Source organism: Mobula hypostoma, chromosome 6 (genome assembly GCF_963921235.1).
Source record: "Mobula hypostoma chromosome 6, sMobHyp1.1, whole genome shotgun sequence".
NCBI lineage: Eukaryota > Metazoa > Chordata > Chondrichthyes > Myliobatiformes > Myliobatidae > Mobula > Mobula hypostoma.
The window spans coordinates 168,891,286-168,908,618 of NC_086102.1; the positions used below are offsets into that span (position 1 = coordinate 168,891,286).

At 40.7% G+C, this 17,333-nt stretch overlaps 1 protein-coding gene across 1 annotated transcript in view; it reads left to right on the top strand.

Annotated features, from left to right (window-relative positions):
- Window positions 1–17,333, top strand: part of erich2 (glutamate-rich 2) — a 132,791-nt gene that overhangs the window by 88,412 nt on the left and 27,046 nt on the right. Inside the window, exon 2 of the mRNA XM_063050116.1 lies at window positions 3,209–3,426. Coding sequence (XP_062906186.1) covers window positions 3,217–3,426 — 210 coding nt within the window. The 5' untranslated portion in view covers window positions 3,209–3,216. The remainder of the gene's footprint in view (window positions 1–3,208; window positions 3,427–17,333) is intronic.

Below are 17,333 nucleotides of genomic sequence, written 5' to 3' on the forward strand. Positions count from 1 at the left end.
TGCCTCTAGAATACTTCTGCCTTCCCAGGATGTAATTATCTTATGCCTTCCGAAACACTTTCCTGAGGTCACAACCCTGGAGTTCCTGCCCTTTAACTTGGCACCTAACTCCCTGAACACGTTATGCCGAACCTCGTCAGTCATCCTATCCATGTCATTGGTACCTATATGGACCACGACTTCTGGCTGTTCACCCTCCCAGTTAAGAATGCTGAGTACTCGATCTGAGATATCTCAGACCCTAGCACCTGGGAGGTAACATACCATCCGGGAATCTCGTTCTCACCCACAGAACCTCCTGTCCATTCCCCTAACTAATGAATCCCCTATCATCACAGCATGCCTGGTCCCCCCCCCACCTTCCCTTCTGAGTCACAGAGGCAGACTCAGTACCGGAGACCCAACCACTCTGACTTTCCTCTGTAGGTTACCCCCTCCAACAACAGTATCCAAAGTGATATACCTGTTGTTGAGGGGGATGGCCACAGGGCTACCCTGTACTGGCTCTTGACCCCTTTCCCCTTCCTAACTGTCACCCAGTTTCCTGTGTCCTGCCTCTCTCTATGTCTTATCTATCACCCTTTCAGCCTCCCTAATGATCCGGAGTTCATCCAGTTCCAGCTCCAACGCCTTAACGTGGATGCATCTCACAATTGTGGTCATCAGGGACACTGGAGGTCTCCCTACCTTCCCACATCCCGCAAGAGGAGCATTCAACTATCCTGTCTGGCATCTCCACTGTTCTAGCTGAGTAGATGTACAGAAGGAAAGGGAAAAATAAACTTAACCTTGAGCTCTTCTTTCCTTTGCTTTTCCAGACTGAAGCTTCTCTTTGCTGAAGCCTCGAAGAGCTAAAGCTTTAAGATCACCACTCTGACTCTGTCCACTGAGACGACGGCTGCTGTGACAATGGCCATTGTGCTTTCCTTTAAACTGCTCTTGCGAATCAATCCCAACACAGATTGGTCGCTGGTTAAAGCTCTTTTTCACTGTGGCGACCTGCTGCTGCCTTTTCTACTCGAGCAGTGGACCTGAATAAAATCCCCTCCTCTCGAAACTTCTAATGTCCAGATTGGTCGCTGATCAAAGCTCTTTTTCCATTGTGATTTAGTTCATAATTCCTTTGGAATGAGTTAGATTTGTTTCTAAATCTCTTTAATCCTTAATCTTGTCTATTTAGTCATGGAATAATTTACATTTGTTGGTGTTAAATTTAAATATTAATTTCTTTCTCCAACTGGAAAACAAAATTACATTGTAATTTTATCTCACTATATCCTTTACCTGTATTGATTTCCTTAAAACAATATTAGAACCAAATATGAGGAACTTGTGCTTAGTTCTATTGTAATGGTGAATAATATTCATTGGAATTATAGCACTAATCACTCTGGAACGTAATTTACTAAACCCCCCCCCCCCCCCACCCACTGGTCCTAGCTTGATATTACACTTGTGTTCAGTTTTCAACCAATTTCATTGTAAGTCCTTTATTCTACCTCCAATTTCAATGGTTTTAAAATGAATTTGGAATTCTCCACTGATACTCTTCTGAAAATATAAAGTGTTTCAAAGAAAGATCTCTATTAATTAATCTTTCTTTACACAATTGTATCATAAGGTGTCTACATTTTTTGATTAATCTAATAACATTTTAGCTAATTGAAACAGATTTGTTGCCTTTTAAAACATCAGGATTGTTTCAGGGTTCTATTCAAGCTCTCACCACTTCACATCAGTTCCTTCAAGACTGCAAATTTGTTCTAGAAATTTCTACCTCTTCTATTCAGAACAGTTAACTTCTTCAATGAAAGCAACACGCACAACACGCTGGAGGAACTCAGCAGGTCGGGCAGCATCCGTGGAAATGATGAGTCAACGTTTCGGGCCAGAACCCTTTGTCGGGACTGAAGAGGGAAGGGGCAGAGACCCTATAAAGAAGGTGGGGGGAGGGTGGGAAGGAGAAGGCTGGTAGGTTCCAGGTGAAAAACCAGTAAAGGGAAAGATAACGGGGTGGGGGAGGGGAAGCAGGGAGCTGATAGGCAGCTTCTTTATAGGGCCTCTGCCCCTTCTCTCTTCAGTAACCTACCAGCCTTCTCCTTCCCACCGTCCCCCCACCTTCTTTATAGGGCCTCTGCCCCTTCCCTCTTCAGTCTGCCTATCACCTCCCTGCTTCCCCGCCCCCACCCCTTTATCTTTCCCCTTATTGGTTTTTCAGATGGAACCTACCAGCCTTCTCCTTCCCACCCTCCCCCCACCTTCTTTATAGGGCCTCTGCCCCTTCCCTCTTCAGTCCTGATGAAGGGTTCCAGCCCAAAACGTTGACTGATCATTTCCATGGATGCTGCCCGACCTGCTGAGTTCCTCCAGCATGTTGTGAGTGTTGCTTTGACCCCAGCATCTGCAGAGTATTTTGTGTTTATTTCTTCAATGAAATATTAATTTGATATTTGTCACCATTTTAACAACTTTTTTTTTGTTTTCTCTGCTAAATTGTGAACTACTGGTACCATTTAGGGTACTAGAGCAGGGCTGGAATGAGAACAGAAGTATTGTGAGGAACTGGGCTACATTTGGCAATGAGAGTGGAGCCAGGTTGTGGGCTTACATTAGTGCCAGGAAAAGCATTGAATGTCAGGCTGGGAATGCTGGGGCTGAGAGATGATCATTAGAAGGTTACCAGAAAGTGAAAAAAAGTGTGGCCAAGAGCTGGCAGCCCAAGAGTGACTGGGACCACATGCTGGATCTGAGATGTGGTACAGAAAATACACAGGTGTGCTTGGAGAGGGAAAAGAAGAGGGAGTTGTAATGGCTTAAAGGAGAGATTCCAAATTCTTTCTGTTCTAAAAATGAAGTTATCTGAATTAGAATATCAAAGCTATGATAATGCCAGTTGTTTTTTTTGATGCACAAAGACCAACCAGCTAGAGTTCATATCCCGAATGCTCTGTGGGAGTAAACATGTTGGAATGATGACAGCTTTGGGTTCAACCATACTATCAGTATGATGAAATTATTTCAGCCTCTAGTTGTTTAGGCATTTATGGAGAACAAAAAAGTAAAATAATTTATCAGATGACACTTGCTGATGTTTATCGTACTAAATTTAAACATTGCAAGATTCTAAATCACTTTTTAAAAATATTTTTAACAAGAACTAAACACTGAGCTTCATTTTTCATGCTACTTTTCTTTGTCTTTATTGCAGATTTCAAGATGAATCTAAATTCAGATACTAAAGAAGCAAAAGCTTTGGAGACCTCTGCAAATACTATTGAATCATATGACATAGCAACCACAAGTAACGTGAACAGGACTTTAGAAGACTACAAAGCTGATGTTAATTTAAGTGATGGTGAAGAGGAGAATGGTGATGAGGGCAATAAAGAGGAAGAAAGGAGGGCACCAATTGAGTTGATGGGAGAGGTAAAATTATGGTCCTTTTTTAAAAAAATACTTCTAAGTACAGACTTGTTCAAATTATCGGATGCAACTTATTTAGGAAAGAGTAAATTAAGTGGCACAGAGCAGTGGAGCATTAGACAAAATGTGATCATAGATAAGAATTGGGGATCAGATAAATTAATACAGCCAAGAGGCAACTTGTAGTTTTCTTTGTTCATAAGTAAGTAAGATTAGTGAAGAATCTTGTAAGCCAGAAATTTCTAGAAACACTCTGCAAGTCAGGCAACTGACTGAAACAGAATGGGCTGGGTCATCCATGTGTGACATTGTTTGAAAGTTTCTCTCCAACAGCACAGCCTGGCCTCCAGCCCTTTACCTTTCCCACTCAGCTGCCTTCACCTATCACCTTCTGACTAGTCCTCCTTCCCCTCCCCCCCACACACTTTTATTCTGGCATCTTCCCCCTTCCTTTCCAGTCCTGAAACGGCCCGAAACGTTGGCTATTTATTCATTTTCATAGATGCTGCCTGGCCTGCTGATTTCCTCTAGCATTTTGTGTGTTGATAGGGAATAAACAGTCTGCTTTTCTGGTAGAGACCCTTCATCAGCGGTGGGGGCAAAAGCCAGAATAAGAAGGTGGGGGGAAGGGTTGGAGTACAAATTGATAGGTGAGAGCAGGTGAAGGGGAAGATGGGGGAAGGGGATGAAGTAAGAAGCTAGGAAAGGACAGGTGGAATAGATAAAGGGATGAATTAAGAAACTGGGAGGCGATAGGTGGAATAGATAAAGGGCTGAAGAAGAAGGAATCGAATAGGAGAGGACTTGGTCATGGAAGAAAGGGAAACAGGAGGGATATCAGAGGAAGGTGATGAAGAGTGAGAAACAGTTAAGAGGGTAACCAGAATGTGGAATTAAAAAATGAGAAGGGGGAAGAAGTTACTGGAAGTTGGAGAAATCAATGTGCATGCCATCAGATTAGAGGCTACTCAGACGTAATATGTAATGTTGCTCCTCCAGCCTGAGTTTGGCCTCATCATGGTAGTAGAGGAGGCCATGGCAGACATGTCAGAATGGGAATGGAGAGTCCCTTTCTGACATGACCTTTTTTTATGTATATGAGTACATAATGCACACACCTGCCAGGTTAGTTGACCAAGGTATCAGCTGGCAAGAAAGCCCTGAAAATTGGTAGCTGCACTTCAGGTTTAGGCCTAGAATGTTAACTTGTTGCTTACAGAAGTACATCTTCTGCAAGACACCATTTTCTCACAAAGCTATCAGGCAGATGCATACGTGCGGTTAACGGTGTTCCCCAATTTCAAAACCTGATTGTAAACAATTTTTCTGATATCAATAAATTTTGGGGTGAAAAGTTGCATTTGAGCTTTTTGATATCTAATCAAGTCATCACAGCTGGAAGACTTTTACCTGCTCTGGTCTTAAAGGTGGATGGTTGTGTCTGGAAGATGTTTCCAATGTGATTATATCAATTAGAACCTATTATAACTATACCAAATTGACCAGTTTTAATCAGACATCTGCAAATATCTTTATACAAACACAATGAAATGCACTCACTGTTAAAACTTATTGTAAATGTGATAACTTGCTAAACAAAAAGAATGTTGTTGGAATAAATCTTGCTACTCTGACAAATACAATTAAACCTCAATGATTAGTGCTACCTGCAAGCTGATTAAATCATTTACTTAATATAGCTAACCTTCCACTCATCAAGAAATTTGTTCAAATATAGCATGTAGGGCCGGCTGATGGCGCAATGACATCAGTGCCAGATCCCGGAATGGAGGTTCTTGGGTTCGAATCCAGTCGGAACCACTCCCAAGTATGCTTTCCATCCGTGCCGGGTTGAGTGTCGAGATCGCAACTCAACCTCGTAAAGTAAAAAGGGAAAAATACTGCGAAAATGTCTGTTTGAGGAGTGGCTCACCACACAGTCTCTCTCTCGCTCCGCGCCTTGTAAAGGCTTGAAAAAGACATCATCGCGCACACGCACGGACACACACGCACAGATGCGCACGCACGCACATGCCAAAAAAATTTTTTGAAAACAAATATAGCATGTAATCTAAACTGTGAGACACAGTAATATCCTGGAATTCTAACAATGTGTAGGTGAGATAAATACTGATTTTATCTTTATTTGAAATAGGTATTATCTCCTCTGGAGGAGATAGGATGGGAAAACACAGGAATTGTCAGGAAATTCAGATTGTAAACTCTGCACCAGCATTGTTGTCCAAAATTAGGGTAAATAATGTGAGGAAAATACTGGTACCCTAGAAATAATGAAAATATGTCTTTATTCAGCCAACTATGAAGTCCTAAGACTCTCACTGAGTTAGTACCAACCAGCGCTGCTTCAAGCATGATCCATTAAATACGTAATCATGTGTTTCAAAAGTGTATCTTTCCAGGAAGGTGGTTTGAATCAGCAGGAAGTCATTGTATTCTCAGATTAGAGTTCGTTCAGTGGCATACTGATTGGCAATTTGTTAAATTTACCCCGATCCTGAATGATCCCAGGTGAGAACTGCCCCAAGGAAGCACTTCTGACCTGATTGATAGCAAAAATACATTGATAGCCAATAAAACTTTGTTTATTGGACAGACAACCTGTCAGAGATGTCAAAAAGTCTGTGAAATTCTGTGACATTCATAAACTTTGGAAAAATTATTAAATATTAACCACAATTCAATAAATTATGAAAACACTGGAAACATTTTATTTAAATGTATTACATGTACTAAAAGTTGGGGCTGCAATTATGATGTTATTTATCAAATTTGATTTTTTCATATGCCAAATGAGAAAATTTGCAGATGCTTGAAATCTGAGAAACACACACAAAATGCTGGAGGAACTCAGCAAACCAGGCAGCATCTATGGAAAAGAGTACAGTCAACATTATGGTACGAAACCCTCAGCAGGACTCCTGACGAAGGGTTTTGGCCCAAAACGTTGACTGTCCAGTTTTCCTAGATGCTGCCTGGCCTGCTGAGTTCCCCTAGCATTTTGTGTGTGTTTCTCATAGGCCCCTTGTGTGTGACTCTGACCACACAAATTTCATATTTCTTTCAGTGTGCATCATTGGGTTGTGGAGCACGTTTATACCACAGCTTGTGTTTTTTTTCTCTTCACTTTGAACCAACAAAGGCCTGATAATGCTTCAACCATTTTGGCATCATTTAACAGTGACTGATGACGTACGGTACATACAAAAATGTGACCTCAGCCGTGGCTGACTTGCCTTTTGCCAGATTTATAACAAAATTGGCTTTGGGTATACTGGCAGTCAAAGCTTTCATCTGCTTGAGATGATGATCACTACACCACGCATACCTAGACCAGCAATCACTTCACAATAAGATATAACCATATAACAATTACAGCACGGAAACAGGCCATTTCGGCCCTTCTAGTCCGTGCCGAACTCTTACTCTCACCTAGTCCCACTGACCTGCACTCAGCCCATAACCCTCCATTCCTTTCCTGTCTATATAGCTGTCCAATTTAACTTTAAATGACAACATCGAACCTGCCTCAACCACTTCTGCTGGAAGCTCGTTCCACACAGCTACCACTCTCTGAGTAAAGAAGTTCCCCCTTCATGTTACTCCTAAACTTTTGCCCTTTAACTCCCATCTCATGTCCTCTTGTTTGAATCTCCCCCACTCTCAATGGAAAAAGCCTATCCATGTCAACTCTATCTATCCCCCTCATAATTTTAAATACCTCTATCAAGTCCCCCCCTCAACCTTCTACGCTCCAAAGAATAAAGACCCAACTTGCTCAACCTTTCTCTGTAACTTAGGAGATGAAACCCAGGTAACATTCTAGTAAATCTTCTCTGTATTCTCTCTATTTTGTTGACATCTTTCCTATAATTCGGTGACCAGAACTGTACACAATACTCCGAATTTGGCCTCACCAATGCCTTGTACAATTTCAACATTACACCCCAACTCCTATACTCAATGCTCTGATTTATAAAGGCCAGCATACCAAAAGCTTTTTTCACCACCCTATCCACATGAGACTCCACCTTCAGGGAACTATGCACCATTGTTCCTAGATCCCTCTGTTCTACTGCATTCTTCAATGCCCTACCATTTACCATGTATGTCGTATTTTGATTAGTCCTACCAAAATGTCGCACCTCACATTTATCAGCATTAAACTCCATCTGCCAGCTTTCAGCCCACTCTTCTAACTGGCCTAAATCTCTCTGCAAGCTTTGAAAACCTACTTCATTATCCACAACTCCACCTATCTTAGTATCATCTGCATACTTACTAATCCAATTTACCACCCCATCATCCAGATCATTAATGTATATGACAAATAACATTGGACCCAGTACAGATCCTGGAGGCGCACCACTAGTCACCAGCCTCCAACCTGACAAAGAGTTATCCACCACTACTCTCTGGCGTCTCCCATCCAGCCACTGCTGAATCCATTTTACTACTTCAATATTAATACCTAACGATTGAGCCTTCCTAACTAACCTTCCGTGTGGCACCTTGTCAAAGACAACATCCACTGCTTTACCCTTGTCAACTTTCCTAGTAACCTCTTCAAAAAATTCAGTAAGATTTGTCAAACATGACCTTCCACACACAAATCCATGTTGACTATTCCTAATCAGACTCTGTCTATCCAGATAATTATACATACCATCTCTAATAATACTTTCCATCTATTTACCCACCACTGACATCAAACTCACAGACCGATAATTTTACACTTAGAATAAGTGTAAGTTAGAATAAGTTTACACTTAGAACCCTTTTTAAACAATGGAACCACATGAGCAGTACGCCAATCCTCCGGCACCATCCCCGTTTCTAATGACATTTGACATATTTCTGTCAGAGCCCCTCCTATTTCCGTACTAACTTCACTCAAGGTCCTAGGGAATATCCTCTCAGGACCCGGAGACTTATCCACTTTTATATTCCTTAAAAGCACCAGTACTTCCTCTTCTTTAATCATTATAGTTTCCATAACTACCCTACTTGTTTCCCTTACCTTACACAGTTCAATATCATTCTCCTTAGTGAATACCGAAGAAAATAAATTGTTCAAAATCTCCCCCATCTCTTTTGGCTCCACACATAGCCATCCACTCTGATTCTCTAAGGGACCAATTTTATCCCTTTCTATCCTTTTGCTATTAATATAACTGTAGAAATTTATTTATTTTCACCTTACTTGCCAAAGCAACCTCATATCTTCTTTTAGCTTTTCTAATTTCTTTCTTAAGATTCTTTTTACATTTTTTATATTCCTCAAGCACCTCATTTACTCTAAGCTGCCTATATTTATTGTAGATCTCTCTCTTTTCCCAAACCAAGTTTCCAATATTCCTTGAAAACCATAGCTCTCTCAAACTTTTAACCTTTCCTTTCAACCTAACAGGAACATAAGGATTCTGTACCCTCAAAATTTCACCTTTAAATGACCTCTCTTTCTCTATTACATCCTTCCCATAAAACAAATTGTCCCAATCCACTCCTTCTAAATCCTTTTGCATCTCCTCAAAGTTAACCTTTCTCCAATCAAAAATCTCAACCCTGGGTCCAGTCCTATCCTTCTCCATAATTATACTGAAACTAATGGCATTGTGATCACTGGACCCGAAGTGCTCCCCAGTACATACCTCCGTCACCTGACCTATCTCATTCCCTAACAGGAGATCCAACACTGCCCCTTCTCTAGTTGTCACCTCTATGTATTGCTGCAAAAAACTATCTGGCACACATTTTACAAAAAAACCATCCAGCCCTTTTACAGAATGGGTTTCCCAGTCTATGTGTGGAATATTTAAATCTCCCACAATCACAACCTTGTGCTTACTACAAATATCTGCTATCTCCTTACAAATTTGCTCCTCCAATTCTTGTTCCCCCATTCGGTGGTCTATAATACATCTCTATAAGCGTTACTACACTTTTCCCATTCCTCAATTCCACCCAAATAGTTTCCCTAGATGAGTCCTCTAATCTATCCTGCCAAAGCACCACTGTAATATTTTCTCTGACAAGCAATGCAACACCTCCCCCTCTTGCCCCTCTGATTCTATCACACCTGAAGCAACGAAATCCAGGAATATTTAGTTGCCAATCACATCCCTCCTGCAACCATTTTTCACTAATAGCTACAACTTCATATTTCCAGGTATCAATCCATGCTCTAAGCTCATCCACCTTTCTTACAATGCTCCTAGCATTAAAATAGATGCATTTAAGAAACTCTCCACCCCTTACTCTCTGTTTATCCCTAATGGTGCAAACAGCTTTATCTTTTTCTTCCTTCTCCCCTACATCTTCGGTCTGAGTGCTCCCGTTCTCTGTCCCCTGCCTATCCTCCCTCACACACTGTCTACTAGCTTTCTCTATTTGTGAACTAACCTCCTCTCTCCTAGTCTCTTCAATTTGATTCTCACCCCCCAACCATTCTAGTTTAAAGTCTCCCCAGTAGCCTTCAAAAATCTCCCTGCCAGGATATCGGTCCCCCTAGGATTCAAGTGCAACCTGCTTTTTGTACAGGTCACACCTGCACCAAAAGATGTCCCAATGATCCAGAAACTTGAATCCCTGCCCCCTGCTCCAATCCTTCAGCCACGCATTTATCCTCCACCTCATTCCATTCCTACTCTCACTGTCGCGTGGCACAGGCAGTAATCCCGAGATTACTACCTTTGCGGTCCTTCTTCTCAACTCCCTTCCTAACTCCTTATATTCTCCTTTCAGGACGTCTTCTCTTTTCCTACCTATGTCATTGGTAGCTATATGTACCATGACCTCTGGCTGCTCACCCTCCAACTTCAGGATATCTTGGACACGATCAGAAACATTCCGGACCCTGGCACCAGGGAGGCAAACTACTATACGGGTCTCCTGACTGCATTCACAGAATCGCCTATCTGACCCCCTAACTATTGAGTCCCCTATTACTACTGCCCTCCTCTTCCTTTCCCCACCCTTCTGAGCTTCAGGGCCTGACTCTGTGCCGGAGGCACGGCCATTGTTGCTTCCCCAGGTAAGCTGTCCCCCCCCAACAGTACTCAAACAGGAGTACTTATTGTCAAGGGGCACAGCCACTGGGGTACTCTCTAGTACCTGACACTTCCCCTTCCCCCTCCTAACCGTGATCCACGTCTACCTCCCGTGGCCCCTGTGTGACCACCTGCCTGTAACTCCTCTCTATCAACTCCTCACTCTCCCTGACCTGACGAAGGTCATCAAGCTGCAGCTCCAGTTCCCTAACATAGTTCCTTAGGGGCTGCAGCTCGGTGCATCTGGCGCAGATGTGGACGTCCAGAAGGCTAAGAGACTCCAGGACCTCCCACATCCAACACCGAGAACAGCAAGCTGCCCTCACACTCATATTTCCCCCTTTCCTTAAATAACAGGAAAAACTGAAAACCAAACCTACTCTGCCTCACCTGTTTCCGCCTAGGCCTGTTGAGCCAAAGCCCTTAAGCTTTCACTCTGCTCCTGGCTCACTCCGCTGCCCGCAAAACGACGGCTGTGTTCCTTTTAAATCTTCCGCGCTTCACTGCCCGACTTCACACGCCTACGCAGTCCCGCCTCTCTTAACTCCGATGAGAAAAAGAAAAAATCAAAATGGCTTCCGCCACACTCCCGCTCCGATTCTCAGACTTCCTTCTCCGAGTTAAACCCGAATCAGGATTTCTGACCTTTTTAAATCTTCCGCGCTTCACTGCCCAACGTCACACGCCTGCGCGGTCCCGCCTCTCTTAACTCCGATGAGAAAAAGAAAAAATCAAAATGGCTTCCGCCACACTCCCGCTCCAATTCTCAGACTTCCTTCTCCGATGGTCTTTTGACTTCAAAATCTATCTCGCTGCACCCTGCACTACATTTTCTTTTTGCAGCTATCATTTATGCTATCAGCCATTTAGATTATGCCAATTGGCTGACTCACATTATTGTGCCCAGATCTCAGTCTTTCTACTGCACCATTTTCAACCTTTTACGTCTGTGCTAATTTCTAGGAGAGAAATCTGCCCCATATACCTACTATCTCCCCAATTCATTATTCTCTTTGAAGTACTTAATTCCTTTCCTTAGGCATTGATTGATTTTGTTTTCATGAACCTTACAGATAGTAAATTCCAAGTCATAACCACACTCTAATAGTTTTTCCTCCTACCCTCCATATATCTTTTGTCCGCTGCTTCTCAAACCATATATTATCGAGAATAGTTTTCCCCTAGTTATCTTACCTAAGCTACTTTGTCAACTATTGTCTGAATCTTCTTTGCTCCTTGTTGCTGAAAATCCTTATCCTGACTCTAATGCAGACAGATCTCTACTAGATGGATGATCTGTCTAAAATCCGCCTTTTTCATCTAACCAGCACTAGCGTTCACATTTCAAAAGTTTAATGAGACTACTTTTTCCCCAAGCAGCGAAGCTGTGTATTGCTTTGTCTGTGAGAGAATGAGACTGAAGTAAATAAGAGAACAAGACAGCTCTACAGTTGTCTGCCACATGGAGCTGTTGTTAGGTTTGAATTGCAAACACTCTGTAAATACCAGCCGTATTAAGGTTTGAAAGCAGCAACATTTCATCATGATTTAAATGCCTTTAAGATCAAATTAGTTGGATGTTGAGAATAAGAACAATCTCTATTTGCTACTTGATTTCTGCTTAAAGTTAACATGCAATTCATAACAGCATTGAGACAGGGAGAGAATGAAGTGGATGAAGCATAGTGTTTGAATTATCGGCGTGGTGTCCAGAAGTCTGAAATAGTGATCTGAAAGCCATAGTGTATCTTGAAGAGCAGCTGAGGAATTTCAGTTTTTATAATTGAATAAACATTGAGTTTAAAACTTATATTTGTTCGAAAAACCCCTCTGATTCACATCAGGAAATGAAATCTACTATACTTTCCTAGTCTGATAGAGATGCGTTTCCAAGCTCACAGCAATGTAGTTGACTCTCTTAACTTCACTCTTAGCTCCTGCAAATTTAGTCAGACCACTGGCACCAAATGTTAGGACAGCACTAGAGCACAGCTAGTGGAGCTGCTGGCTCACAGCTCCAGCAACTAGTGTTCAATCCTGGACTCTGTGTTGCCTGTATATGGTGTTTGCATGTTCTCTGGCATATTCTGATCCCTCATACATTCCAGAAAATGCATAGGTAGGTTGGTTAATTGCTCCTAGCTTTTAGGTGAGAGGTAGATTGTGGGAAGGATTTGATGGAGATCTGGAGAGATTAAACAGGGTTAATGTAAAAATGGATGTTTGATGATCAGCATGGACTCAGTGGAGTATAGTGTTTCACTGCTATATTTCTGAATGACTGTCCTTTCCTGCAGTATCAGCATCTTGTGAATTACATTTTTTAAAAAAAAATCTTGAGCGACTGAATAAATTAATACTAAACACCTTCACGCACAGATAAGCACACTATAAACAGCAGAAGGACCATATTCCCTTGGAAGATACCCACCCACCAATCCCACCTGGAGCAGCACTGTTTCTACATTGGCTTGATTAGCTGGCAAACAGAAAAAATTGGTATAAGAGGTACTGGGGTGATGAGCCTCAGGGATTGTGCTGGTACTTCAATTTCTTATATGTTTACATTAATGACATGGATAAATTGATAGTTTGATTGCCAGGTTTATTGATGATACAATGGTAGCTAGGAATGTTAGTTGTGAAGAAGCCTCAAAGGGATGTAGTTTGGTTAAGTTTGGTAAAGATCTTGACATTAACCTCTTTTCTAATCTTGTTATTGTGCCACATTTGTCACTGTAAGCCTCTTGACTCAACAAAAGGGAAAGGAAATTGATGTAGTATTTTGTCAGCTGGTTGACCGTTCTGACTAAAAATGGTAATGGAGTTTTCAAGACATGGTGCTTTGATTTTTTGCCTTTAATAATTACAGTTAAAAGCTCCATTGTTAGATCACTACAGGGAAACAATAAATCTACATCTTAGTTGTCTTTCTTCTTCTGAATCAAATCCTAACTTCAAGCAGACATATTTTGCAATTAGTTAACATTAAAAAAACTGCTGAGAATTTTCACTCTGAGAATCATGGTGGTCCATCTGCTGTTCTATCAATTTTCACATCATCAGCTTGGAAGCAGACTGCCACAGCAAGTGTTCTCATTTCTGATGGATGTTAGACCGAAGCTGTAAACTGTATAATATGTTGAAAGTATAAAAAATGACTAACTTCTTCCAATGAATTAAAAAAAATTCTTGGTGTATATATACTCTGTGGGCAGCTTCTGGGACAGAGGAAATGGATCCCTGTTATTCCCATCACACTTTTTACATTGCTCAGTTGCATTGGTTTTTCAGAGGGCCCAAAAATTGCTGCCAAGGATAACAGTGCAGTAAGGTAATGAAAGGGTATTCCATCACTGCAACCCGTGTGCAACTGAAATGTAAATCACACCCTTTATGGGTTTTTATACTGCATTTCAGTGGCATTCCTTATTTCCACGAAATATTTTGCCCAGTATTCAAGGATGGTCATATTGTTCAGCCCAGCTTTGCAGGATGAAATCTGTTCATTTTACACAGGTAGGTAGTAGTATTTCATTTATTCAAGAGGCATCTATTGACAGTTATGGAGCAGTGGTGCTGTTCTGCAGTGTCACCTGCTGGTTTGAAGAGTACACTATACAGTTTTAAAAGCCTACAAATATTGTTTATAATTACTAAAAATAATATTGTGAACTTTATGTTGTAAGTGCAATTTTTGTACATGAAGAACTGCAATGAAATTACATTTTGTAATGCATAATTTGATGCTAGTTTGGTTAAAGCACATTGTACTAAATTATCCTTGCTATGGCCTGAGGTCTGCAGGAGACAGATAATGTTTAGCCTTTGCTATGGAAATTAATATTGGACTTGTGCAGAGTTGTGTAAATCCAAGATTTAGAATAAGAGATACTTCACCTTTGCTAAACACTCATTTGCTGAACTCCACAAGGTTCAATGTTGGATCCAGTTCTTTGTTAAATTCTGCAGAATTGCTTTGAAGAAATTGGTGTAGAATTGGAGACTCTGCTCATTTCAGAAGGGAAGATAAGTTACTTTTTTATGTTAGTTTAGTTCAATAATTTTAATGATTCAGAAGTGCTTTAATGAGCTTCATTTATTTAAAGATTAAATTTCTTTTCATTATATTAATTGGTTTTAAATGTCTTTGACTATCAGAAATGTTTTCAAACACTTTAAAACTGCTTCATTAACTGAGAGAAACCAAAACAACACCCCAGCTTTGGCTTTTTATTACAGTGTATCAGAGCTTCTAAGGATGGGACCATTGGACTATAGCATCTGAGGCACACCTGAGAGAATACAGGTCTATTCCTTTTAATCTCCTCATTAGCCTGGACATGTATTTGGACGTTAGCAAGGTTTTCGACAAGGTCCCGCATGGTAGGGTGATTTGGAAGGTTAGGTCCCATGGAATCCAGAAAGAGCGAGTAAGGGGGAATTCAAAATTGGCTTGGAGGTTGGAAGCAGAGGGTAATGGGTGAAAACTGTTTTTTAGGAATGAAAGCAGAGGACAGTGTTGGGACCCTTGTTATTTCTTATTTATATAAATAAATATAAATGCACAGGGCTTGGTCAGTAAGTTTGTAGATGACACAAACTTAGTTGTTGATAGTGAGTAAGGTTATTGTAAGATTACTGGGGAATCTTGATCAGCTAGAGGAGTGGGAAATAGATTTCGATACAGGTAAGTAAGGTGATGCATTTTGGAGAGTCAAATCAGCATAGAACTTGTACTATGAATGGTAGGGCACGAGGGAGTGTAATGGAACAGAGAGACTTAGGAGTACAAGTGCATTGTTCTTTAAAAGCAGCATCACAGGCAGAAAGCTGATGAAAAAGGCATTTAACATGTCAGTCTTCATCAGTCAGGGCATTGAGTACATGGAGTTGTGACATTATGTTGCAGTTGTACAAGTTGTTGTTGAGGCTACACTTGGAGTACTATGTACAGATTTGTTCACCTTTGTATAGGAATGATGTGGTTAAACTGGAATGAGTACAGAAAGGATTTACAAGAATGTAGCCAGGACTAGAATGAATGAATTGTAGAAAGAGGTAGATGGACTAGGTCGTCATGTCATAGAACATAAGAGAATGAGGAGTGACCTTATATAAATGTTTAAAATTATGAGAGGCATAGATGAGAGGAATGTTAACAGTCATTCTCACAGTGTAGGGGAGACCAAAACTAGGGGCATAGATTTAGGGTGAGAGGGAAAAGGTTTAAAAGAGACCTGAAGGGCAACCTATTTACACAGAGGGTGGTGAGTATATAGACCGAGCTGCCAGAAAAGGTGATTGAGACAGGTACAATAATATCATTTAAGAAGCACTTGGATAGGTACATGGAGAGATATGGGCCAAATGTAGGAAATTAGGGCTAGATGGGTGGGCAGTCTGGTTAGCATGGAGTTATTGGACCAGAGGGCTATGTTGCTTTATGACTTTGAGTCTAGGCCAGTCCTGCAATAAAAGGCATGGAAAACAGGATCAGGAGAAGGCCATTCACCCTTTCATGCCTGCTCCACTATTAAAAATGCTCATGATTTATCCTCTACTTCCTTAACCTTGCTTTTCCCCATATCCCTTGATCCCTTCAGCATTAAGAACTAGATTTACTATCTCTTTGAATATATTTAATAACTCGGCTTCTACTGCTTTCTGCAGTAAAGAATTCTACAGATTCACCATCCTCTGAGTGAAGAAATTTCTTCTGATTTTGGTTCTTTGTGACATGTCTCATATCTCAAAGCTGTGATTTCCTAGTTAGAGAGTCCTCTGTCATCAGGAGCATACTTTTTGTATCTAGTCTGTCTGGTTTCACTACAATTTTATGGATTTCTATGAGATTCCCTTACATTCTTCTGAACTCTAACAAATATAGGCCTAATCAACCCAATTTCTCTGCCATTCCAAATATTAGTCTAATAAACCTTTGTTACATTCTTTCTATGGCGAGAATGTTTTTCTTCAAATTTGAGGACCAAAACTGCACATTTTGAAAACTCCATTAATTTACTTATTACTATTTATTTAATAATACTGATTTTCCTTCAGTTTTTCTCTCTCACTAGACCCTTGGTTTCCTAACGTATCGAGGAGGTATTTGTGTTCTCCTTTGTGAAGACAACATTTGCAGATTCAAATTTATTGTTTATTAAAGGTTTTGGCCATTCTGGGAAGCCTGCTATTGCATTGATTGCAAAAAAATTTTTTTCTTATTATTTTCTGATGCAAACAATTGCTTGGACACAGTGAATGGAAATCAGCTGGGGAGGCCTCATCCTGTAGGAAACCTACCAATTATACCTTACAATTTCCTCCTTATATTCAAAAGTTACAAACAACACTTTAAGTAAAACATATAGAGTTGCATGGTAAAGATTAGTTACTGTTGAATCTCATGCTGCATTCCCTTTTAAATTCTGTTTACTTATGTTTCACTGACAAGTGTTCAATACTGTACAGTATCAACTTTAAAAATATACATGCATAACATAACTTCCAAAGTTTCAAAGTACATTTATTATCAAAGTATGCATGCAGTATAAAACCCTGAGATTTGTCTTCCCATAGACAACCACGAAACAAAGCCATGAAATCCATTCAAAGAAAAACATCAAACCCCAATGTGCAAAAAAACTAATCACACGAACAGCAAAACAACTAGTGAAAAACACAGAATATAAAACACCAAACCATACAGTTATCAAAAGAGTCCAAGCATATTCAGTCCAGCTTATTTCAGCCTAACCCAGCGCTGTGTCTTTGTTATCTGTGGGCCACAGGGAGCAGTCCGCCCTGTCAAAATTGCACAACAATAGCAACCAAAAAAAG